A 27,098-nucleotide genomic window follows, 5' to 3' on the forward strand; every position below is an offset into this window, starting at 1 on the left:
AAGAGACTCTATAACACTTCTCTCTTCCTACCTAGAGATTTCTGAGTCAAACACCTACTAAGGCTGGCACCTCACTGTAAATGCTGGGCTGCGGTTTACCTTACCTACATCAGAAATAAATACCCAGAGGCAGCAGCGTCCTGATATGATGTCCTTTTGCCCTGCAGTGCCAGACCAAAGGTGGTTCTGCCCTGTAAAAAGTACCTATTTTCCAAGAAAGGTCCTTTTCCCGACCACGTCCCACCACCCGATTGCCTTCACCCCGTGCCGGGATGTGTATTGAAAGAAGATGGTGAAAGATTTAATTTTCCTTTGGGAGATGCAATTACAGCAGAAATACTGCAGGAGAGGCACACTCTCAGACTCTGGCTTCTCAGTATCTCATTATTTATTACAAATGTAGCAAACATTGGGAGTCTACAACCAGCTTAGAGTGCTCATAAATTAGAGGCTGTAGGACTACTTTGGGGGGAGAAAAAAAGGAAAAGAAAGAAAATCGAGATCCAGATTTGCAGACGTCTTCCTTGAGGCATGGGGGAAATAGGAGGCAGAGAGTAGATTCGGGGTGATTTTCGATAACACAAACGTGGAGAGAAAAGGTCCTCCCTCCCCCTCCTCAGGTGGGGCCATGGGACGGGTCCTGTCCTGGCGACAAAAACCGGTCCAGTTCCCGTGAAGAAGGGAATTGAAAGGAAAAGGGAAAACGTGAGGGAATTGCTGGAAAATATCCTGAGGAAAGATAATCCCTTCTATGTCTATAAAGCCCTGGCCATGCATGAGGGCTCCCTCCCGCCGCCCTGCTGCGGGTCGGTGCGAGGCACCCGGGAGGGACCAAGAGGAGAAGATGCTCCTTTTCTCCTTCTCCTATTCCTTCTTCTTCTCAGTCTCCTCCTCTCTTCCTGCCTCTGCAGTAAGGGCTCGCTCCCGCCCCGGGGGATCCCTCCGGAGGGTTTCTAACGCCGCACTGGGACCCTCCAGGATACCGCCTCCTGCCTGGGAAAAGCAGTGCCTTTCCCACCCCCGCCTGCCCGCTCCCACCGGTGACGAAAAACCCTCGAGACGAGCCCGGTGGGCTTCTAAGCTAGCTTCTGCCAGCCGAGGGGTCCACGTCCTCTCCCCACTTCACTCAAAGACCCCTCCGCCAGGAACCCAGCAAAGCAATTCTTGCACCACCCCGCTCGGGCTGGTGCCGAAGGCGGGGTTGGGGAGGGGGGGACACCCGAAACCACAGCCAGCGGCTCCTCCCCGCCGGGCGCCAGCCTCCCTTCAAGGCATGCCCCGCTCAGCTCAGCCGTCGGGAGGTGGGGGCGGCGGCCCGAGGGGGCGGCCCCCTCCCCGGGAAGGTGGGCGCGTGCCTGTTCTGATGCCGGCTGCTCTCCCCTCCTGCAGGTACTGGGATGATTTCCACGCCTGCACCCTCACAGCGCTCACTGACTGCCAGGAAGGAGCGACAGACCTCTGGGAGAAACTGAGACGGGAATCCAAAAACCTCGATTTCCAAGGCAGCTTATTTGAACTGTGCGGAGGCGGCAGCGGCGCGGCACCGTCCCTCCTCCCGCCGGCCTTGCCCCTGCTCCTTGCGGCTCTGTGGGCCGCCCTAGTGACCTGGCTGCCTTTCTAGGGGGGCGAGCACACTCACACCCACACCTTCTCCATGTGCTGGATCTATAGAGGAAGTGTCCATCCGTTGCTTTGGGGACGTTGTGCTTTTCTGTGGTTGATGATGATGATGATGGTGGTGGTGGTGGCTGATGATGGTGAAACACCCATGTAGGACTGTGGAAGCGTTCTCCCTTTATTTTTTTTGTGTTTTATTTGCCAAATGTTACCAAACAGGCAGCGGCGGGCAGCCCAAATCGGACCTCAGCTTTACTAACGCTTCGAATCAAAAATAGAAACAAAAAATAAAGAAACAAACTCGAGCCCTCGTTGCGCAAAAGCAATCTCAGGAACGGCTCTGGGCCACCTACTGCTAAGGCTGTAACCGGCCGGGTACCTCCCGGCGAGCCACGGGCTCCGCTAAAAATGTGGCAGTGTGCGAGGCGAGAACAAAAACCGCAGACAGAAAAAGGCACTGGCGATAAATCCAAGGTAGATGTCCACGTGTGAAGCATATGGTGAATAATTCACAATCTCTCATCTTTCCTCCACAGTCGCTTGTTTTTTTTGGTCATTCCACTGCAAAAAAATTTAAAAAATAAATAAAAAAGAACATTTTTCCTCAAGGGGAAAAGAGCGAGAGAGGGAGAGAAAGAGAGGGAAACGAACAGTTAAGAAAGGAAGGAAGGAAGGAGCAAGCAAAAGAAAGACGTGTCTAAATGCCCGGAGGAGTGAAGGGATGCTGCTAACATCTCTGAGAGTTTACCTTTACTTGCTGTTCGAAGGCATCTTTCCGAATTCACTGCCTTTAATTTTTTCCTCCTCTTTGTTTTAGATGTTACACATACCAGTAAAATACCTGAATATCCAACCGTAGAGATCACAAAAAGGGGGCTTAAATGTAAACCTAAAGGAAAAAAAAACACACAGAACAACAGCGAAATGATTTTGAAAAAAAAAAAAAGAGTCTTGATTTTAAAAGAGATGAAATATGTAATTTAAACAAAAGTTTATTATAAAGTCAATTCAGCAAAAAAAAAAACCAAACAAAAAAAGATTTGCTACAAAGTATAGACAGAAGTATAAAATAAAAATTATTGTTTGAAATGAGGGTGTCGTCCTTTTTATAAAATATGCCTAGAATATCTTGGAAAGGACAGGGCTTTTAAGGCAAGGAAGTCTAAATCCTGAACTCATCCCTTGACGAACATGGCAATTTCAGTTCAAACAAGGACAGGGTGGCTGAGTCGCTTAGTCGGAGCCTTTCCGCTTTTTTTTTTTTTCTTTTCTTTCTTTTTCCCCCCCTTCATTTTTCTCTTAAAAATACGCTGCAAATCCTCCCACCCTCCTCCTCCTCTCGAAGCCGCGAACCGCAGCACCCTCGTTTCCCAGCCGCCCGGGACTGGCGAAGGGAGCCCCCCGCAGAGGAGGGGGCGGACGGCGCGGCTCTCCCGCGGGCGCGGAGCCGTGCAGAGCCCCGACGGAGGGAAGGCAGCAACCACCATTAAGGAGGAGGCTGCCGAGCCGGAGCCGGGGCGCAGAGGAGCCCTTTCATAATTAATAAGGCAGCTCAGCCGAAGAAGCAAGGGGAAGGGGGGGACGGGGTATTGATTTCGCAGCAGAAGCTGCTCTAACCTCGGCTATTTATAGGCGCCCGATGCCTTTATAAAGAAATGCACATCAAAGAGTAAACACGTCCTTTTTACTTATAAAGCAAGAGCCCAGCTGGCGACCGGGGGTGGGTGGGGGGGCGAGTGGGTGATGGGGAGGTAGGGGCCACGAGTTGGTGCGAGGTGATTTATTCCAGTGGGGAGCCGATCCCTGTGCAATAGCTCTCTTTACCAATGTGTAGGGTGGCAGGGACTCTCCTTCGTCCCCTCTCCCCTCCCTTCCCAAGGTCCGCAATGTAATGTGTAAGCAATAGCAAATGTAACAGTTCATAAATCAAACAGTGGGTCGCAAGCCAATCTGCATTTCCCAAACGAATTGAATCCCAGCAACGAATGTGCTCAGGAACTGGAGCCAGGCGCCTTTACCACTGGAAGCAATGTTGATTTTTTAATGATAAAATACATTATGCGTGTGTTAGGGGGGCTTTGCAGAGCTCAGCCTCGCTTCGTCAGACACAGGTCTGCTGGAATTTCGTTTTCTTTTGGCCTCCCGCTAGACTCAGTCCCCACCACCACCAAAGAAAAAGGAAAACCCTGGAGAGTAGAGCTTTGTTTAAATGGTTTGGGTTATTTTCCCTCCCCACAGAGGATACAGACCTAAATTGATTTTTCTGTGCACATCTCTGTATTCATGAGGTCAGGCGCTGCTGTTATGGTTTCCTGTAGCACGAAATGACAGATGCCGAGGAGAGACGGAAGAGAGAGCCCTTGCTGGGGCACGGAGAGCTCCGCAGCCTGTTGGCTACGCCGGCCGGGCTCCGGGGACCCTTGCCGGCGGCAGCCCCGCTCCGCCCCGGGGTGCCCGGGCGCACGTCCCGCCCGCTGCCGGCATTCCCGACACCGCCCCCGCCTTCCCGGCTGCTGGACGGTGCCCGTCCGTCGGAGAAAGGTGGAAGGGAGCCTCCCAGCTTTCCCTCTCACCCCTCAGAAGAAAACTGAAACGCCATAATAAGGGGGCGATTTCCAGCTCATTAGAGGACTCGAGTTATCTTCGCGTGAGGTTCAATTACTAATGGATAATCTCTCCGTAATTAGCACATCCCCCAATTAGCCCTCCATCGAGGAGGATAATAAACGGTGGCAAGCCGGGGAAAAACAGCCCAGCGGGTTGAGAAGGAGCCCTGTGGTCTTGCCCGGGCCCCTTCCCTCCCCTCCTGCCTCCCCCTGGACTCTCCTGTCTGGGGCCTCTAATTGTCGGGTGCCACCGGGCCTCCCGGGCTAGCCTAGCAGCACCCCGGGATTTCCCGCACAGACAGCAGGAAGTGTACCAAACCCCGGTCCCGCCGGCTCAGCTCCTCCTGGGCAACCGGCAAGCGAGGCTCTCCCCGAACACAATCAACAAACTCCCCCTCACCTTCCCCCGTTCATTTTATAAGAGCCCCTCAACGCGCGAGGCATTGGTTGTTCCCTTTCCTGCCCCTTTCAGGGGTTCTTTCTGAAGCCTGCGAGCAATAGTCGATTTTATTTATTTATTTATTTATTTATTTATTTTGCCCCCAGGGGTGGTTGCTCTGCCTTGCCTTGTTGTGTGGCCAAGGAAACATGAGCCGTCCGCCAAGTCCCAGAAAGGGACTGAGTGTACTGGATTTGCCTCCTGCCGCCTTGCACCTGTAGGGTTTGTAAGGGCTGCGGGGGAAGGCTGAGGTGTCGCTTGCCAGGCTGGTCCCACTGCCCCAGGCAGCAGCTGCTGTAGCAAGAGCTGGAAGAGGTTCAAACTTCTGAACATCCCTTCTTAACTCCTGGGCAAACGTGAGGTGGTGAACTAGAGAGGGGGAAAAAATGCAACAGAAAAGTATTTAAATGTTGACAGAGACCACAGTAAAATTATCGCCTACTAAAAAAAAAAAAAAAGCACACACACACACACACAAAAGCATAAATGCAGATCAACAGGGGAAAAACCCATAGCCGGAACAAAAAAACAAGCCAGTGCATTTCTAGCTGGCTGGATAATCGGGAAGCCTTGCAGCCATTGCGGCTCTGCCTGCCCTAATTCCTGTCCCCAGCTCCGACTGAGCAACCGCAGCCCCGCAGTCCCCGGAGGGCCGCGGGGAGCTGGCTCCTTCCCCGGCAGCACTGGATGCACCCGTGCTTGGCAGGCGGCTGCTCACCTCCTGCCTCCCCCTTTCCCCCTTTTAGCAGCCTGGCTGAGCCCTGGAGGCAGGGCTGCGCCTTGCCCCTGCCGGGGCTGCCCTCTGCCACGGCGAGACCGTACCAGCACTGGGCTGAGGTGGTGGTGGTGGTGGTCGATTCTTTTTGCTTTATAGGGGGGAAAAAAAAAGTCCTTTCCCATCTGTTCAAAGGCTGTAACAGGGAGATGGAGCAGGCCTGTGCTGGAAGAAAAAGCTTGAGCACAAATATACAGAACTGAGGAAAACCTATATATGAATGGTAGTGAAGGCAGACTGGTTGGTGCTTACAGAGGGAGCAGGGGGAGGTATGGTATAAAAGTAAGCTGCAGTACTCACTTCACAGGACTTTCTGGTGACTATGTCTATGTTTCAGAAGCAGCAGCCAGATACTGTTGGTCCCTGGCTCATTTGCACAGTCTAGGGATGAGTGGATTGGTGACTCTTCCAGCCCACTTCCTCTTCAGGACCCTTTTTAAATCTGTGCCATTGCTGTCCTACCCAGTGAAACCCAGCAGATTCTGTGAAGGGCTGACAACCTAAGGAGAAAGAGGCCAGTTCAGCCTTCCTATTCATCAGGGCTGATTAATTAATGATTAGTGCCATTAGGTGTACTACAGCAGTGCCTGAGGGCCCCAATTAAAGGAAAGTGAGCTTGTTAAATCCAGAAAGCCAGATTCTCCCTCTGTTACTCCTGCCTGATGCAGAGGTAGTGTCCCCAGGGTGGGCAGCAAGAATAACCCCGGCTTTCTAGGTATGCAGCCTCTGTGCCTTTCCCCCTCACTCCTCCCACTTTTCCCTCTCCTTCACCTTAGCTGCAGATCCTGCCTACAGGGTGCTGCAGAGAGAGGCTAGTGCAGGAGTTGGCTACCAGGACTCGCAGGAGGAGGTGGCAAATCAGGTTATTTTTCTGAGCCACTTCATTTTTCATCACGAGTGGGTTTGGGTGGTTTTTTTTGGTTTATTGGTTTTTTTGGTAGGTTTTTTTTTTGGCAGGGTTGGGGGCAGGCAAAGTGATAAGGACTGCAGAGGAGTCTGTTACAAAATCAGATACGATTTTAGCTGTCTGAAAGAGTTCCTTTAGGCTACAGGCAGCTGATGATCAATGGTGCTGCTGGCAAATGTGCTTCCAGCTGGCTGCTGCCTCTCTTGAGGGACAGTTTCAACCCAAGGCTCATTGCAATCGTGACACCACAAGGGGCTTTCATTTACTTTGGGCTAAGGATCTTCTGCTGCCCAGTTCCACCAGCGCGAAGAAAAGCTGGAGGTGATGTGGGAGAGTGACAACAGCACTGTTATTGGTGAGTTATTGGTTGTTCCTTTCCCCTCAGATTCCCATGGTGGGTCTGTGTAAAAGATTTCGCTCAAAGCCCCATACTCCTGAACTGTGGGTTTGCTAACAGATGGGCAGATTGTGCTAGCATAGGCTTTGCCTTTCAGGAGTTACTGAAAAAATAGGTTTAAGTGCTTTAAATTATCAGAAACCCAGCCTGTGGCCTGTGGCCTAGCTTTTTAGGCTTTATTGTTTGTTTTATTTTGTTTGTTTGCTTATCTCCAAAGCTGATATAAAACAAAGACTGAAACAGCCTCCCGAAGGTCAAGGTGAGACTGACCATCATCTGAGTGCTGATATTCACCAGCAGCAATAAATCCTTGTTCCCAGGTGCTGGAAGTCTCTTCAGCTAGAAAAACAACATTACTGCAGGGGCAAACTCCCGGCCTTTACACAGCCATTCTTTGGGAAAAAGTATCGCCTGAAGTCAATATGCATTCTGCCTAGGTAAGGATTTTGTATGCTCGGTTTTACCTGAAACAGGAATGTTATTCAAATATGAACTCCAGGTTCATGCTACCAAAATACAAAGTGCTTGCCTGTGCATCATGCTTTGCACCTTCAGGTTTCTTGGCTATCATACCAGTTTATTAAGGACTGTGAAAAACTTACTAAATCTCTCAAGCATCAAAGATCAAATCTGCAGGGCACCTTTTTTGCTGTGAAGCAGCCTCAAGAGTGGATGGGCAGTGTGTCCTTCAATACCACTTTAATACCACCATTTTTTTTAACACTTTGGAAACTACTGGATATTCAAATTGACGGAGGGAACAAAAAAACCAAACCTCAGTCAACCAAACTAGAAAAAAAAAAAAAGAGACATAAGAAAGCATAAGAAGGAAGCAACCACTTATATTGATAGGAGTTGTTTTAAACAGATTTATCCCACCTTAAACCATCTATTTTGCTGCAGGCACTGTCGGTAAGTTTCCTTTAGGTACATGGTATAATTCTGCCAAATACACCTCTTCAAGAGTCAAATCATGTGTCTAGTATAGCGTCTCTCTTTGTCAGAACTTCTAATAGTAGTGTCATAAGTACAAGAAGTTTTACAGTACATTGCCAGTTTGGTGTTTATGCTTCTTTTAATGCATTGTGTTTTCACTGGATAGTGTAGGAGGTTTTTTCCATTCCTGTGCTCCCTTGGGGCACTTTCAATTTTCCAGTCCCCTGGCACAAGCTGCCTTTTGCAAAGGAACAATTCCTGTAAAGCCATTGCCTCATTTTGTTTCCCATATTCTAAGAAATCCTTAAATTATGTTGTCAAATAAAAAATCCAGAACATATTTCGTTGGCATGGAACACTGGTCACATTAGTTTTGCAACGCCTCATTGAAGGACCCAATATGTCAGAAAATTGTCCTAAGCTTTGTTTTTTATTGAGGCTTAATAGGTGCCCTTGTCCCTTTTACTAGATCTGTGATGCAAGGCTTGGCTTTATTCTGTTGCCAAGACATTTCATTTGATCTTTTTCACCTTTACTTCTAGTGTCTATTGAATGGGAGTAGCACTTTGAGACATTTGATGGGTGAAAAATGCTATATGAGGAGGTAGGCATTATTAATTAGAACAATCATTTTATCTTTTAGCTTTCATCAGAAGAAAAATGCCTGGACTGAAGTGACAACAACAAATAATAGGTAAAGGATGCTTCCCTGTGGCTTCATAGATCTGCTGTGTAACAGAAAACAATCAGCCCTGGGTGCCCAAGAGCTGTGGTTCACATCTCCCCCTGAAGAAGCCCCATCTTAAAGGATGGTGTAGCATACCACCCTAATGCAGATGCTGCTTTGCAGGCATTTCTGGCTGTGAATTTCAGGCTGCGCCCTTGGCTAAGCTGTTGAGGACAAGTTGCAATACCTGCCCTTCTTGAAGAGATCCCAGTCCATTTTCAGCCATGTCTCTCACTTCTTGCAAGCTCCTTGTTTTGCTGTGCATCAAAGGTTCATTTAATTATCTTCCCTCTCTTTTCTTTAGGTGTTGGTGATTTGCACTCTCTCCACCTAAATCAGATATCTGGCACATCAATACCTAGAAGGCTTAGGAGAAGAAGAAAACATCAATATTTCACTGAACACACAAAGTCGCACAACTCCCCACAACTCCCAGTCTCCATTTTAATGTCCACCGTGGTTAGTTTGTTTTGGTCTTTTTCTGTCAGATGACTGATTTCAGTTTCTCTTTGAATCCCATCTGTGTGAATAGCTTGTTTTTCTCCCTAGCAAGTGTTAACAAGGAACTGCAAGGATTTTGTTCAGGCTCACCAGTCAGGCAACCCTGAGGTGGCTGACTTCTAGGAAAAGCCACAGCAGGAACAAGCGAGAGCCAGCCTACGCACCAGGCACAGCTTTTGCTGGTCTTTAGTTTATGTTCCAACTCGTGCTTGTGTTAAATGAATCGCCGTTAGCAACTGCGATACAGACAAACACAAGGAAGAACAAGCTGGACGCTTTATCACGGAGCTATGCTTGGAAGTGATGGCCCATTGTAACGCAGACTCACCCACCACAGTGGAGCTGTTCCAGCTCACGGCAATTTGGGACTCGCTGCTCTCACTTTAGCCCATGCTCTGAAGTTCCTGATCTTATCCTTTATGTGAACTAGATCATGCAAATGGGGGCACCGGAGTCGCAGGGAAGTTGAGTAGAGTTCCGCACGAGCACTGGTGTGAGAAGGAGCAGCAATTAGCTCTAAACTCACTCTGCCGGCCTGTCGTTTCCGAGCTCTGCCCCTGCTGCTCTGTAACTGGAAGACTTTCGCTCTAGAAGATGGGGAGAAGAACATTTTGCTCATGCTCATATTAATCAAGTCGTCTTATGAGCTACTGAATCTGTGAAATTGTATCTCCCGTGGAGTTCAGTGGTAATGACTGTCTCTGATGTGGACTCTCTGGTGTCTAATAATACAGTTTTGTTTCTGCAGTGGATGCACTCCTAGCATTTTTTCTCCTCTGTCTTCCTGCTTCCACAGCACTTGTAGGCAGTTTAAACCTTTGAAACTTCTTTCCCCTGTCAAGTTTGATCAAACTCAGCTCACAAGCTCAAAAAATTATTTAGGAGGGACTGACTGGCACTTGCACAAGACAGTGTGATCTCATAAGCTTCCTTTCCTTGGGAAACTAGGCTACCAACCTAGCAACGGGGGAAAAAAATGCCATCCTGCTAGCAAAAAGGACCTAAACACTTGGAGGAAAGAGGAGAGATGGGAAAGTGAAGCTGTTTTGAAGGGAAAAAAATAACTGCCTTGTGGTTGCAGAGCTCTCGCACACTTAAAGGGCCAACCTTGGAGACACATGCTGGAGAAAATGTTCTCCAGGAGATGATAAATTCTCTCGTGAAAATTGGTAAGGGAGAGAAATCACCTGGACTCATCATACCACCAGGCATGCTAAATGGATATCTATATGGTAAGAATTGTCCCCAGTGGTACCTGTTTCTCTCTGTGGACTAGAGGAAGCCACAGATACAACTAGCATGCAACTCATGTGCCTGCAGTATCTAAAACAAGGTGGATCCTACCCCAAAGGGAATGGTCTTCTTACCACTCTGTCCTTCAGACCAAAGTTTTCCATGGTGCTGCTGCAGGTTTTGTTACTTCATGTACTAGGTTTGTATGTTAGAAAAGCTGTTGTATGTCTTAATAGCTGCAGATGCATGCATGGTTTTACTGGGCATTTATTAGCACTTATCCTCTTTGCACTAAAACCTTTCTTGTTCTTGTACCTTATGGAATAAAATTCTTTAAGTGAGCTTTAATGATTCTATGATTCTACTTCTTTACAAATTAGGAGCTGTTATTCTGCTTTTATTTGCTATCACATAATACTTGAGGCTGTCAAAAGTATTATAGTGCATACTCATATAAATTGATATTTAATTTCAGTAATTATAATGTCACTAATTGTATTTTTGCACCTGATGCAATTACTGACATCCAGCTCTTTAGATCTACTTTGTTCTTTCTAGATTTAGGCATTCCTTACTCTTTAATCTTCCCTGCCTACAGTAAATTGTATGCACAATGAAACTTGGAAATAAAAGCTCAGACCTTCCCATCAATTGCTGTGTGCCAAATGCATGGGATAGTTTAAAACTGTGTGTGTACTTAGAGTGCAGGATACACTCAAAACGCCATTGCCTATTTATATGTCTTTTTTATGAGGCTTAGAGTGGGTTGTGTTATCCAAATATTGCACAGTGCTTAACTACTTGTACTGGCCTATTGCTAAAGGTTTTCCAATTTTTAGGAGGCTTTTTTTGCTTGTAGCCTTTCACTTAAAATTACTCCAGGGCTGCTCTGGCAGCCCCTTGCATCTGGTTTCTCAATACTCTTTTCCTCATGGCCTTGCACTGGTGCATTCGTTATGTTGTATTCCCTGGGAAGGGGTTTGCTTCCTATACCTCAGCCATCCTCTTGTCCTCTTCTCCTCTATCTCATTGCATTGCTGTTGAGTCATATGTAATTCATAGTCTGCACTGAAGTTCCCACACAGTCTCCACTTGGTGCCTTCATACCAATGACTGCATATCAGAACAAATATTACATATAATGAGTAAATAATAGTAATTTTAATATTGGATAAGCAATACCTAATTACAGACAAGTACAAGGCTTATCAGCCAATTAACGTGCAACATTTGTACTTAATTAAGCATAATCCAGTCAGTGCCGGTGTTGTCATCAGACAAAGATCACTGAAAGGCAATTTGAGCAGGCTTTAATGAAGGGTGTAATTTTACTAGGGGGTGGTTGTCGGTACAACTGTTATCCCTTGTTGCACTGGAGCAGACACCCAGGAGAGGATGGTCACCTGAGGACTCCCGACTTCATCTCGTCTTGGTTGGCTACAGTTTTCCTTTTAACCTTGAACTTGATGTATGCCATCAGCTACAAAACACATGAATAAAGTATATGCTTTGTGTCTTTCAACCTGCCTCAACTTTCTTTGTGTTAAAGCACAAAGTAAAAAACTCATTTGGGCCATGGAATTCCTGCTCTGTTGCAGCAGAGTTTGAGGACAGTGATCCCTCTTCTTAAAGAAGCCATTGGTCTCTAGGTTATAGTCCACACGGAAACTTGTTTTGGTTCAATTTCATTAATAGAAAACCTTTAGTGGGCAGTACATCTCTATTATTATTGCCACATGTCAATATTATTGCCATCCATTATTTCACTTTAGGAGTGGCTTTTATTATTCTAGCTTTGAAAACTGTCCCCAACTGTCTTAAATTAAACCAACATAAATTTAATTTAACCTGAAGGGGATGACTAGTCCCAGACAGTTGCCATGTTTCTCTGCTGCTAGCAGTACATGGTGCTTTGAGATTTCACATCTTATGACAGAGCCATGGCTGCATCCAGGATGGAGTGTCCATGTGGTAAGGAGGACTGACTTTACTAAGTTTTACTGTTTGAGCTCATCTGTAAAAACAAGCCCTTTGACTGAGTGACCAAATTCACTGCTTGCTACAAATGTATGTACTTTATAGACCGTATCATAACAGTGGGGCCTGAGCTGGGTGACCAGGGGGTGATGAGGTACTATGACAGTGGACAGGTATTATGCAAACTGCTGCTTGTACAGTTTGTTGCATAAAGCTTTATGTTACAGCTTCTTTGGAGCAAAGACCTGGAGGTCTGCAGAGATGCTCTCTCGAAAAAAAATAGCCTAAGACTACAACGAAAGTTAATTTGCACTGAAGTGACTGGAGAACTCAACCTTAACAACAAGGTGAGTAACCTAAAAAAGGACCTACAGCCTTTAAATCAATCATATCTGAACAAAAAAATTCAATCTTCTTACATCAAGACACTCTTTGCCCAAATATCCCAAGCAGTGTCTCCACAACAGGCATCCATGTAGCCATGAGAAACGTGGCTTATATCTAGTGATTTAAAAATCACCAGCGAGGGCGATTCCATACCTCCTCAGCCTTTGTTGCTGCACTTTATTCTTCACTGTTAAAGATATCTTTCTCCTAAGCTCAAACTGAATTTTCCAGCTTGAGAAATGACTATGAACAGGTTGGCTAAACGCCTTTCAGGAATGACACAGACCACATGTGGACATCATGTGGACCTCTCCAACCCTTTTTTGTGGCTTTCTAGAATTCCAATGTGATAAATGAACAGCCTCGGGAAACACTTGCTCTTTTAAAACATTTTCTTTTTGCAGAATATGTTCTTTTGATTAAATAAACAACATAATTTGGTCATCAATCATTACCATGTTTTCTGACCAGCTTTTCTGAAGTCTCACTAGGGAAAAGACTTGCAAACAAATATATGAGGTTACTGTTGCCTCTTTCAGCTCCTGGCCTGGGCAGAAGGAAAGCCCTCTCAATTAAATCCATCATGTTCTCAACTGGTTACCCTCCTCTACTATGGCCTTTTTGCAGCACCTTTCCTCAGCAGCTTTGTAAGCTGTATTCCCCTCACCAACCTTGACTGTAGTCAGCTGAGACCTCCAAATGTCAAGCCCAGTAATAGGGGCAGTGTCTCCTAGCACCTCATCCTGGAGACCTGATGGACTCCCAGCAAAAGGAGCAGATTATAAGGCAGTGGAGTTTTAGTATTTTTACACTGTGAGAAGGAAACTTTGTATCTTTCTTACTTACAGAAGCTGCTTCAGAGGATGAAGGTGTGGGAGGAAACAGTCAAGAGAAAAAAGCTTACCCTGAATATTTCCATTCAGTGCACAGGAAAGCTGCTTGGTGACATGCAGAGGTTTGCCCCAACTTTCTGTGTAAATAGCACTTGACTTTATCATGTAGACTTAGCAACTTTTCTGGAGGAGCTGGGGTCAAAATTGACCTGCATGTACTCTGCATTTGGCAGTGAGAAAAAATCTCCTTGGGGGCTGTGGAACTCTGAGAGCTTTAAAAATGTATTTAAAGGTCAGACAGCAGCTTTGGCTACTCATTTTAGCTTTTTTCCTCTGACATGTTCCTAAAATGGGCTTAGACTCTGAAGGCACCTGTTAAAGAGTATAGTGTGAACAAAATCTTCTATGATCATAAAAGTGAAGTTTCAGGTCTTCTATTTTTGGAGAAATATAGCTCTGGAAGAGAAATTTAGGGGGAAAGAATACACTGACTGCAGCTGGGACTGTTGTATTTGGTAATGGAGATGATCATGTGGAACCTGCCTGAGTAATATGGAGAATATGCCCCATGTATTGTTTTCCAGGTCAGTGAAGCTCCAAATACAAAATGAAACCATCAGAAAGTTTCCTTGAGTCTATGCCACTGATGGCAACTCTGAGTGACTCTGGACTTGATTTTCAGAAGTTCTAGATCATCTCAGTTCCCGGTGTAATCAAGTGGAACTGTGGCTGCTGATCTTCAAGCTTAAGCACAGCTTGAGTTATAGACTTCAAGACTCTAATGAAATATTTTGTTCTTAACCTGCTGTGCAGATATGGGTTAGCTGTATCTTTGGGTCCCCTGTCTTAACTGCTTCAGTGTTGGATTGATGGGAAGGTTGTTTCTGAAAGAAAACAAAAGTGAATGGTTATGTAGAAAAGTGTGAAAACAGGCCATTTTTGGTGTGTTTTTGCTGTATCTCACCACTTTTACCTGTCCTCCCTGAAAGGCAGGCTTGGTTGTATGCACTTTTATTGTCTGAAGCTAGTTTTTGTTCACAGACTTAGCCAGACTCCCTTAGGTAATGTTTATTCACTTGTATCACCAGGCAAATTCTGACACAGCTCATCAGCAGGAGGAGGGGCTTGTCCTAAATCTCCTGTAAGATCAGCTGACAGAGCAGTGTTAGATAATGCAAGTCCCCAGGTAACATGCAGGGCTGCAGATTATTCCTCAAGAAGTTTGTCTTTATATTATCCCTGCCTTTCTCACTCCAAATACCAAAACTGTTGTGCCAACCTGTCTCCAGAGGCCCCCTTCTGTGCCCTCTCTTGCATGCTCAGGTCCCCAGGACAGGCTGCACCCAGGTGACAGATGCAGTGGGGTGTTGTGTGAGCTGCAGGGCAGGAACAACCCTCACACAGTTACCTTCAGCCAGCTGCCCCCTGAAATCAGCTTTGGTGCTGGATCCCACCCCACAGTCCATGGGAAAGAGAGACTCACAGGTGCTGTGGTGTAGGAGCTGGCAACATGGGCAATCCCAGACCCATGCCCAGCTGACACAGGCCTGGGTGGGACAAGCCTGTGTGTCCCTGACAAGCACAGAGCCCAACCTGACATTACCTTCTGGAAGCACCTGCTTTTCTCTCACCATCGACCAGGAAGTCTCTATAATCATCTCTGGAGATACCTGCGATGGCCTAGGAACAAAGTGGCCAGAGATGGCCTGCAAGCATGAATAGTTCCCACAGATGCTTTAATCTTGTCAAGAGGAGGGTGTTTTTCCAGTCCTGCATATAAATTGAGACCAGAGACCTAATTACCTCACAACTTTCCTTACAGTGATACTAGTTATTTATTTTGAAGTATTTGGGGTTAGGCTAAGGGCATGAAAAAATAGAGAGGAAAACCAAATCTTGAACTTTTGTGGGTTTGTTTTTTTTTTTTCCCAGGACTACCTTGCTGAAGGATGCCTGAGGAATGCCTGGAGCCCTTGGCTGCAGGAAAGGGGCAAGAAGAGGTGAACTGCTTTGCCCATCGAGTATGAGGCTATGCAATGATAGATCCTCCCAGATGACTTGTCAAGTGCCTCTGCTGAGCAGGGACAAGTACAGAATAAAGGCAACATCACTCAATAAAATTTGCAAAACTGAAAGACAAGAAGAGAGCATTTGCAACCCACTAAATGTACCTTCATAGCTTTTTTGCCTGACAACTTGTCCGAGCAGCAATAACATCACCTGTCACAGGCTCTTGTTGACAAGTCTCATCTAGCTCTGGGCTTTCATTTGCAGCTGGAACATTTTGTCAGATGTCTTTTAATTTACTTGGCTGCTCAACAGGCAAACACAACAGACTATATTCTTACCCATCCTTTAGCAAAGCAGATAGCTCAACTAATATTAATGTTTTAAGGTAACTGCTTCTTCCTTATTGCAAACTATGGTACAGACTTCAACATGTACAGTATTAATTGACATCATCCATAGGAGATTTAGCAGCTCTTGCCTGAAACACTCTCCTCTACCACTGGCAAGGGCAGCCAGGGCCCTCGGGGAGAGGTGCGAGTGAGTGTGGCTGATTCACCTACGTCATGTCTCCATGTTGTTTCCAAACATCTATTCCTGATTAATACCCTGTGTGGATGCTGTTTCTGCAAAATCAGAGTGCATTGTTCCTGCTTAATTCAACCTTCGAGCTGCTTTTAAGAAGCAGCAATGGTACATTATATTTGCATCTTACTTTAATGCAGTGCTAACTGCAAGAGCAGTGTAATGAATATGCTGAGTGACCTAAGGGAGGATCTTGTATCCAACTGTCTCATGGAGGGGATCTGAAATTAATTTTGCCTTGGAGATTTTTGGGAAAGAAATGGCGTTGTATTCTTTGCTTGAGCAGTAAAAAAAAAAAAAAAAGGAAGGCAAAGAAAATCAAACCAGCGTTTTGATGAGATATGCTCTTTGCATTGTTCTTGCAGAATAAGCTGGGGAAAATAACTTTTCACTCTCATATAGATTGCCACCTACAGATGTTGCTTACTGCAGAGGGCTGCCTGTTTTCATGGCATCCATATCAATGGCAGGAGCACTCATGGACAGCAGACATCCCTCAGATGTAGGAGGAGGAATATTGTCAAGTTACCTGGGCTCTCATCAGTCAGACTGAAGATGGGCAGTTACACATTCACTTGTGTGAAGTAAATTGTCCTGGGCCAAATCTCTCATTTGTCCAGTGACAGACAAGCACCCAGATGAAACTGGCATTTCTGAGAAGAGAAAAGGAGCTGTTCCTTATCAAGTGTGTATGTGTATGACTTGGCACCCTGAGAATACCTATGAAGGCCAGGCTTCCTGGGCCCTTTCCCTTCTAAGTAAGCCACACTGCTTATCCTAGTACCTTCATAGCCATCAGAAAGCATCACCTAGTGTTTGTCTCACATTTTTTTCTCCACAGAGATAGGCCAGAAAAGCCAGTGATATTCCTGTGAGAGCCGCAGAGTATTTTAGAGGTGAGATCCTTTGTGCAGATGGAAAAAAAAACATGGGTTGTGTGGGCTGGGGAAGGTCTGCTTTTCTTAAGAGCACAAGAGCAAGGGTGAACAATATAAAACCACTGGCATTTTGCACAGGTGTGCTTTGCTTTGTTCAAAAAAGGAGACGGGGAACCTCATGGTAGTTGAGACGAATTATTTTCCTCTCTTGCTTTTTTTGAGCCACAAGTGTCCATTTCTATGGTCGGACTGGTTTCTGAGAGCTGATTCACATCTACACTATTTTCTGATCCATGTAGCAACTCTCCATGGCAAACTCCATGCTCCTATACAGCTCATGTCCATAGGTCCTTCTGCTACTGTGGCTGGGAGCTTCTCCCTCCTACCCCAAAAAGCCCTTGCGCTGCAGTATATTTCTCTTCTAGATATCTCTGTACTGTTGATATAGTCTGAAAACTTGAATAGAGAGTTCTATTCCTTGTGCTCAGAGTGAGACTCGGTGTCCTAACTCATTCATCAATGCACTTAAAATCATCCTGCCAGTCTGCAAGGTGAGTTTGGAAGGCTCTGTGAAGGAAAGGACCTTGATTTGTGCTCAGTCTGCAAATCCCAAACCCTGGTGTATGAAAGGATTCTGGCCTGGAGAGCTCAGGAGCAAACCATAGGCTCAGTAATATGGGTCAAGCCACAATAAATGAGTTCATCGTTGACCTTGTCTCATTTTTCTGTTTGTGAATTACCCAAGAATGCACTTGCTGTTTGCAAAGGGTAGGTCAACCAGTTCCAAATAAAATTTGTGCTTCTTAGCTTTGCTCTTTTTAATGCTTAGAAGGAAGAAACAGAGCCATGGGAATAATAAAACAGCATGACCACGAACACCATATAAAGCTCTAGTGAGGAACCATGGCAAAAGACATAGCAAAGGTCAGATTCTACTGCACTTTTTTATTCTAAAATGGGATTTTGTGTTTGTGTGTTTTTAAATGACCTTTGTTTTTGTAATGATCCCTCTTAAAAAAAATCCCTGAGTGCACAGTGTTCCCAGAAGCTCTGCCACCATTCACTCTTGTATGCCAGAAAACCAAAGGAAGTGGCCACTGTAAAACAGGAACGGTTGGCATGATGGGAAATGGGATGGCGAGTGCAGGCAGGGGTAACAACAACAGCATCACACACTGCCATCATTTGCATACCTCATGTGTGCTGAGTGCACAGGACCTTAGGGCTGGTGACATCCAACTTTGCAGGTGTGATGTCACTGCCTTGATTTGCATCACAGCATTGTATAACAAACAGTTTTTCAGCTCAACAAGGAGATGGACATGCAGAGCAAAGGGTGGAAGTGGATTTGGTACTGTCATTGGTACTGTCATATGGGACATCTCAACATGCACAGCTTTAAGCACAGGGACTTTGTTTACAAATGAGCCCATAGCTCCATCCCTAGATACTCTTTGATGGGATGTGCAATCTTGTTCCTTTTCCAAATACCATTTCCTCCCACACATGCATACACACCATAGAAATGCTGGCAGGACTTCTATGTCATCTACATCCACATAATTTGGGCTGCACTGTTAGAATCAACAATTCAGAGAGGGCACCACAAACTGGAAATGTTTCCCTAGCAGAACAACGAGGAAATTTATGATGTCAAAAACAACTCACTAACCTTTTTTTTTAATGAAATATCCTGGATCCACATATGATATCTATAATCTAGCAAAAGTCAGCTCTCTGCCACATGTCAAAATTTAGTTTGGTTGTTCTTAGCTAGTTGGCGTGAAGTGAATTAATACTGGTTATTTAATAGTATGACGATGAAATGTGGGTTACTCCACACTTGACTCTGTGTCCTAGATAGTAACACATGAATTTTTTAATAGGATCCACTTTCCTTATATTCAAAATCAGTCATGAGAGTGATAAATGAGGCTAATAATAAACAAACCTTGCAAAGGCCTTTGGGATCTCACAGAAACAAGGCTCAGATGGCTGCACAGTGATGGAGATTCCCCATAGCTCACGTAGAGAAATGACTGCCAAGTGTTAGCAGTCACACAGTGGCAGTTCCCAGAGGGCATTTCTTCACAATGGCAAAACAACCTCAGCCAAGGGAAAAAAGGTATGTAGCATCCAGGTTAGGAAGTTCCATGGCTTCTCATTGTTTTATATGAATATGTTTTCTCATGAGAAGAATTACACTGCACATGCCTGATTTTCATAATTTCCCTCCCCATGACACTTCAATCGTCCCTAGTCGAAGACAGACTGCTGGGATTATTAGCCAGATCAGCTGCTGCAGCTACAACTATCAAATGAAATAAAGGAGGCAGAGGAGCAGTCTCCTTGTTTTTAAGGTAATTAGTGATGGAGAAGATTTATGGTCACTGCGCTTATCGACTGTTTAATTTATTGAGCAAATAGCCCTGTGACAGAAACAAATGTAAGCTGAGTAGAAGTATTCCAGTGAAAGATCAGGCTGGAAAATGTCTTTCAAAGAGTAACTGGCAAATGTTCCATGGGGACACAAGACTTTATCTTGCAAACATATTGTTCATCACTTACTTTTCTAGTAGCTAATGGCATCCTGCATGTCATATAATCCTGAGTTTGATCAGGCAACCATGGGCTACCGGGGACTCTTGATAAGGTTTTAAGGCTTTAATGCATGCAAAAGACTAAACTTTCTCCTCAGAAGTGACTAGGCATCTCAGAGGGCTAAACTACAGAGTCCTAATCATTATAGATGCAGAGAAAATAAGGATCTAGGACTATTATGGATCATTAATAATTACTATCAAGATGTCTTATAAAATATAGGTGCAAAGAGATCTCATTCCTCAATCTACAGAGCTGCAATGCAACATCACTCTATTTCAGATTTAGGGGAAGGAATGACAGGCCACCAGCTCCAGCCCTTCAGGCTGTGGTCTGGCATGGTGTGACAGATGGAAACAGGGGGCAGATGTCTCCTCTCATGGCATTTCCCATGTCCCTTCCTACCAGTCCCGAAGGCTAAGATGGACGGAGCATCACTGGAAGCTCGCTCAGCAGCTGGTGCCTACCTGTGAGGAAAAAATGCCATTTTGAAACCAGGCATTTGGCAGGCTGGGATTTAAAAACACGAAGGGGTTATTGCAGGAAGTTCACAGGCACATATACAATGTGGAAAAGATGTCACAAGATTATCGATTAGGCTATGTCATTAGCCAAGGGTGACATGTATTTTGGTGGATGATTGCCAAGTGGAATGACCATCTGTGTCAAATCAAATTAAACTGGCCATCAGTACACTTGTCAGCTAAAAATAAAAAAAAAATCAAGGAAGAAAGACTTTATTTTCTGAACTATCAGTTCACTTTTGCAGCCCTGAAAACCTGGGCTCACCACCAAACAGATGGGGAGCACATACTTAACTTGCAGTATTCAGGCCAACTCTATGAGAAAAAAAGGCATTACTCTCAATGCAAAATATCCTACCTCATTTACAGAAAAACCCCAAACCAAAACAAAAAAACTAAGCATTATTTTAGCAAAAGAAAAACCTGTTTCTGAGGGGTTTCTAATTTTCTTTAACAAAGATGAAGAACATAATTTTACGTCTATCCTTAATGAATAAAAAACCATCTCCCACCTACTCCTTCTTTGACTGGAGTTACTTCAACCATCTCTACCTGAAAATGTCTTTTTCTGTGGGGAATGAAACTGCAGGATGAGATGTGCCGGCCTAGTCCCTGTGCCCTGTGCCAGCCTAGTCCCTCAAGCCTCATAATGTTGTTTATTGGTTTGGTTAAGAAGAGGTGCTATGGAAAGGGAAAGACTGCATAGTTTGTTTTTCTGCCTGAAAGACAGGATTTTCCTATTATCTCTTGGCCTGAGTAGCTGTGTATGGTGGTCTCTCGTCTCATGCAGTGAGGACTCCCGATCCTATTTCAGTCTGCTGAAATCACCGCCTTTTCCTTGAGTGCTACAATTAAAGCAGCTGAATGAGTTTGCATACGTCAGCCAAATTTCCTTCAGTGATATTTAAACTAATGTGATTTATCTCACAGTTGCTGTGGATTAATGCACAGGATCAACTCCTGCCGTTCACCTTACGCCTGGTAATAGGCATTAAGTTGTTCCCACATGATGCTTTGTCTGAGCCCTCAATCCCCAAGGAAGCAGCCCCAGCTGCTGCACTGAAGCCAGTGTGTTGCCTGTCTTGTCCGATATTACCTGGCTAAGAGTGGCCAGGTTGGACACCTCTGGAAAAAAACAAATATTAGCTATGACACCGACTGCCTTTCCTACAGATCACATCCTATTCTACTGAAGTTTAAATCCTGAAACTTATGATTATCTTCTTTTTAGTCTTCTTCTTTCATTTTTCAGGATTAAATTTTCTCAGTCCAGATATCCTTTTCCATCCTGGAAATGTCTTCCTCATTAATATCTCCAACCAAAGGAGGATATATATATATATATGACACCACTGAGAAATGTGGGCTATCTGATCTTGGCCACCAGCTGTTTGGGTGCTGTTTGGGCACTGCTGGCTTTCCACAGGCTTTCCAGGGGTTTACTGAAGTCTCAAATTAGACCTTGGATGAAAATAGTAAAAAAAAAAGGGGATCAACAGGTCTGAATGGAAACTCTGCTGACCTAGGTCACACTGAACCCGATATTCTCCTCTGTATTTTGAGTGAGCACATTTATTGACTCCTTCGATTCTCTTGGCTTTGAAGGTCTATCATTTTGGTGGCCTGTGTGGGAAATTGATGTTCTGATAACACAGATCCCATCAGTGGAATGCACAGGGATGAACTCACTGTCACAAATCAAATCCTTAATAGCAACCAGCTTCTTACATCTGTAAGTATTTGCTTTAGGGCTAAAACATTTCACACTTGGTGCAAACCCACATGTAGTTAGAAAAGTATAGGCAGCATTTCCACAAATACCCAGTGGCAGTGTTAGATTTGTGCCAGCTCTGAGGACGAAAGCCTCTCCTCTGCAGAAGAGCAGTGCAACAGCAGCATGCTTTTTAACCTAGGAGGATTTAGGGAGTGTGAGAATTACAAGAGTAATTCTCTGAAACAATACAGAAATATACTTCTGGAAGAGTACAGTGAAACGTATTTTCACATAATGTCCATGAATATTTGCTGAAATTGGATTTTGAATTGACTAACACAAAGAGTCAGATAAAACACCTAGCTCTTTGTGCCGATCCCATCCAGTCAGACAAACACAAATGTATAATTGAACTAGCATTGGTTCATGCAGTTTGAACTACAAATATACTTAAATGCTTGCAAAGCAATTAACAGAAAAATACTGCTGGGTTAGATGAGGGAATTTCATTTACAATAAGCTATTCATATGACAAATGATTAATTCAAAATTAGTCTACACCATCCAATCATGAAGTGGGGGGGTTTTCTAGGGAATCAAAAAAGAAGAGAAAGGAAATAATTCTCATTACACTTATGGCAAGAAGACTGTGAATGATGATGCAGTCAAAAACTTTACATGTTTCTGTACAGTAAAAACTAGTCTCACCTTTTCCCCCTGCTCTTTCACAATTTAAAATTCACTTGCTTTTAAAAGTTCAAACCTGTCATATAGTTAATCCTCACTGAGAGCTAGTGTAGATGACATGTTTGAAAATAATTGGTCATAGGAATAAGAAAGTTATCAGTGCTGAAATTCACTAGCTTCTTTTAGAGAAAACATTCTCTAGAAGACATTCCCTACAAGACAGGAAATTTGTTTACTTATTCTACTCTTGCGAGTGGATTTAGTAAAACACAGCTCAAAACAGCTCAGTTATAATTTGACTTGAAAATGAGCTTTTTTTTTTATTGCCAGCTTTTATTATCTACCACTATTCAAGCTTTCTACTGTCTTAGTAACACAGGACCACTGATGAAAATCTGTGTCAATTGACCAGTCTTGCTGCCACCTCAGCATTACTAGTCAAATTTCTCTAAATTAGAAGAATGATGATTGAATATTCAAGCACTCAAAAGTTTGAAAAGTTGAGGAAAAATTATAAACTATAACTTTATGTTAAAATACAGGCTTAATTTACGTGGTGGCATGTGATATTTTCAAAAAAGTGTTGTCCATATACACCATTATTCAATATTTGTTTGACAGAAAATAAAATACACAGCACACATGACAAAACACCCAACAGAAGATTATTTAATTTTCTCCTCAATGTTTCTAACACACTCTTGCTTTAGGAACTCAAGGAGCCAACTCTGACCCCAGCTGAGGGGAAGGGATGAAATCTCCGCTTTCTCCTTATGGTCTTGGTTCTTCTGTGTAAAGTTAGTGGGTCTGTGGATCTGGATGAGGGAGCTGCTGCATTCTGGGGCCTTTTTCTGTTACCTGTATAAGTTTCCTGAGAGAGGAGATGTGCAGGATGATATACATGGCACAGGAAATGAAAAATATCTGCTGGAGAGTAAAAAAGTGTTCCTAGATGTTACAGTTCTCTGACCAGTCCTCTGTCTTTTAAGCACCATCTATATCTTGATTCAGTTCTATAAGTAAGTAAATGCTTTAATCTCTCTGTGTTTTCTTCCCTTTCTACACTGCTTTTGTAATGCTGTCAAAAAAAGCAGTCAAGCTTTGGGGATATTGGGAAAGCAGGGTAACACAGGCACAGATGCATCTGCTGCCACTATCCCTGTGAGGCCCCAGAAGCTTTTACAGCTCAGACAATTATCACAAGTTTGGCTGTTGCCAAAGCTTCTCTATTCATGATTTACAGTATTTCAAATGAGAAATACATCCAAAACCCCATAATATCCTCCAGGATATAGGCACACAAGGATCAAAGATCAGTGACTTATGGGTAGCCATGAAAGCAAACCTTTCCAGAGATGCTGCTATGCAGAACAGCACATAAACCCAGTTGAAACGTCTGACACATATAAAAGTTTGCAGGAAAGAGTCCCAGGCGCTGATAGAAATGCTACGGCCAAATCCCTTCTCTGAACATCTATTCATAAAAGTAGGTCCCCAGCTGCATGAATCATTGCCCCAGGAAGTGAAAAATGCATTGCAGAGATTCGATCTGAGTAGGCTGTTGCTCAGTCTCTTGGTTTCATTCAATGCTGTTAAAAATGCCCTACTGCATCCTGGAGGTAGTGGATGAAAGAAAACCTGTGCCTATCATTTCCACATTAGTTGTTTATGAGTTTGAAACATATAGAGATTTTTCTGAGTTTATGTGTATATGGGCATGAATATATAGATCTGAGATTAGCTTGGGTGGTTAGAGCACAGTGCTAATAATGTGGGTTTGATCCCTGTAGGGCCCATTCACTTAAAAGTCAGACTTGATGATCCTTGTGGGTCCCTTTCAACTCAGAATATTCTGTGATCTTTGTATGCATATTTCTACGTATACACACATAGACCTATGTAGTATGCATTACAGACATGGGCCAAGTTTGTTATAAAAATTATAAGCAACAATTAAAGAGGGTCATGAGACACTGGAACAGATTGCCCAGAAAAGCTGTGTATGCTCCATCCCTAGGAACTGTTGAAGGCCAGGCTGGATGGGACTTTAAGCAACCTGGTCTAGCAAGGAAGGTGTCCTTGCTCACGGAAGGGGGATTGAAACTAGATGATCTTTAAGGTCCCTTCCAAACCCAACCATCCTATGACTCTATGATATGACTCTATGAACTATGGGACTCTCTATGAGCATGAGTAATGCCAAGTAAATGTCAGCAATGACAGTGCTGACACATTGATGAAAATAAAGGTTTCTGTCACTGAGCTGGACTTTCAAGTATCTACCTGACTATCTGTCTAGTTGTCTATCTAAATATACACAAATTAAATAGGTCAACAAGTTTCTTGCAAACCCTAATAGTTTTGACATGGCAAGCATGCACCAGACAAATGCCTGTCAGGATAGTTCCTGATGGAAACTATATGTCTTGTAGTCAGCGTGTGAGAACACAATGCAATGGATTAGAAAGTGTACTACGTGCATCCTATATATGTGTATCAAATGTAAGTATTCTACAAAGAGTGACTTATAATGTTAGGATTCTTCTTGCTAGACAGCTAGACCTCACGGGTAATTTTTTGTCTAGCAATATAGCATGGTTCAACAGTTTTGATGCTTGCTACTCTGACATCTCTGATGGTGAGCTGAGTGTCTATCCAGACAGGTCAGAAGAAGAGATAGACCTTAGAAAAAAATCCAGACACAGCCCTGCTCCCTGCGGGTGGGTGTTTTTAGGCCACTGCTCTAGCCCATATACTAGTTATTCTGCTGCTCCTTACTTCAGAGATGCAGGTTATGGAGATGGGGAAAGGGACAGAAGGATTTCACCTCCTGTTCTTTTGAGTTTGTTATCTCTGTTACTCACCAAATTCCCCTAGAGGATAGCTAATGGTGATCTTCTCCTGCAAACAATGCAAGATGTATACTGGACCTCAAAGTCCATCAGGATAGGCTTTACTCCTCAGACAACAGATCACCTACCATGGCACCTCAGGACAGCCCTTCCAACCATTTTCACTTCCTCAAGATATTTTGCCTTTCTACCAGAGCAGCCACAATATTTGTAGTTGGTGAAAGACAATGTAAAGAGCTGCTGACACCTGCAGATGGCTACATAAGTTATGGCACAGAGCAAATTAATCAGAGAGATATGCACAGCAGATTTTATTTTCCCATCTGTGAGATGCATATTGGGCTCCACATTTCTGTAGAAGAAAACATTAGAACTATCCACTGTCTCTGGAAAATTGCTGAATGACAGCATGGGGAATAGGGTGTTTCTCATTGACAGGGCTGTCTACTAAATAAGAACTAGCTCCAGTCAGTGTTACCTGGGATAAACAAGAGTAGACGAGTTGACTATGTATGTGTTCACACCTCCATGGTGAGATATAGCTCCTGGGCCCTGGCGCAGGGAAAAAAAAAGGGGTTCTCCACTCCAGTTGTACACTTATACCCTTCCACCTTCAGCCCAGCACTTGAGCCTCCCCAGTCCTGAGGCCGCTGTGCAGCGGAATATCTCACACCTGAGAGATGTGCAGCCACTGCGGACACCTTATGCTAATCTGGTAAAAATCAAGAGTTCCTCAGAGTAACTGTGGTGCTTCAGTTCCTTACCACTCAACTATCTTGCCAGCATGACTGCAACGTGCTCGAGCTGCTCTTCAAGGGCCTCATTTCTCAGAACTGCAGAGAAGAGAGTGCAAAGACTTTGTTGTCCCAAAGTAGATGAACTCATCTTCCACAAGTGAGTCCTCTGAAAAGAACCAGACCATGTTACCTCAGATACTCAGATTAAATTACCACTTTGCGGAAGCCCTGATAACTTCAGCACCTACACGTGTGAGCACACACATACACACCAGCCATTCTGCATAGGATTGTGTGTCCACATGCATACGTACATAGAGCTGGTGCATACATCTACACATTGGCACACTATGAATAGCTGCATCTACATGTCATCTCATACTTAAATGAGCAGTTTTTAGTACGCAGACGTAGGTGTGGGTAGTATGTGTGTCTCCCTCCCACGGGCATTTGTAACTGTGTGTCTGTCTTTGCACGCATGCACAGCCCGTATCTGCATAAAAAGGCTAGAAGTTGGCATCGGCAGCATTCTGCTCTTCCTGAAGGAAGAGCTGATGTGTGTAATAGCTCCAACAGAAGCAGGAGTGGGCAGCTCGTCCCAGCAGCACACTGCAGTTTCCTAGGTAACTGAACTTGAAATAAGGTGATGTCTGGAGCTCTGTTTTATCAAATCAATTTGCTGAAGGTGCATACATTGGGGGAAAAAACCCTCGTGTAGGATCCTACTCACTGTAAAAGCCAACAATATACCACTTATTTATTTTGGTAGTTGAGGAGTTTGTTGCCTTTTAATGATCGGCAATGACATTTTCCCATTGAAGCCATCTGTGCGGGTAGGGATGTGTAGAAAATATGACTGTGCATGTTATGCATTATTTACACAAGGCCACAGCTATGTGCTCTGCAGACAAACGAAGAAAAGACAGATCCTTGCCCTGAGGAGGCTGCATGATGAGCAGAGGTCCCATCTTGCCTGTTTCTGGTACCTCACTTTACCAATATAAGCAGCCCAAGTACAGCAGCCAGACTGACACAGGGTAAGTTTCCTCTTCTGTTGTAGAGTTCCCAAATGATGGTGAGCCACATGGTTGGGGACACAAAAATATTTGTGTACTTACCTAGAGTATCTGGGTGAATCTGAGATCAGTGGGAGGGAGACCAATATCCGTAGGAAAACG

General features: G+C 44.4%; 1 protein-coding gene across 1 annotated transcript in view; it reads left to right on the forward strand.

Annotated features, from left to right (window-relative positions):
- Positions 1-2,706, forward strand: part of NRN1 (neuritin 1) — an 8,814-nt gene extending 6,108 nt beyond the window's left edge. Inside the window, exon 2 of the mRNA XM_018077635.2 lies at positions 1,390-2,706. Coding sequence (XP_017933124.1) covers positions 1,390-1,621 — 232 coding nt within the window. The 3' untranslated portion in view covers positions 1,622-2,706. The remainder of the gene's footprint in view (positions 1-1,389) is intronic.
- The last annotated feature ends 24,392 nt before the right edge of the window (positions 2,707-27,098 follow it).

Source organism: Manacus vitellinus, unplaced genomic scaffold (genome assembly GCF_001715985.3).
Source record: "Manacus vitellinus isolate BGI_N305 unplaced genomic scaffold, ASM171598v3 scaffold_39_pilon, whole genome shotgun sequence".
Classification (NCBI taxonomy): domain Eukaryota; kingdom Metazoa; phylum Chordata; class Aves; order Passeriformes; family Pipridae; genus Manacus; species Manacus vitellinus.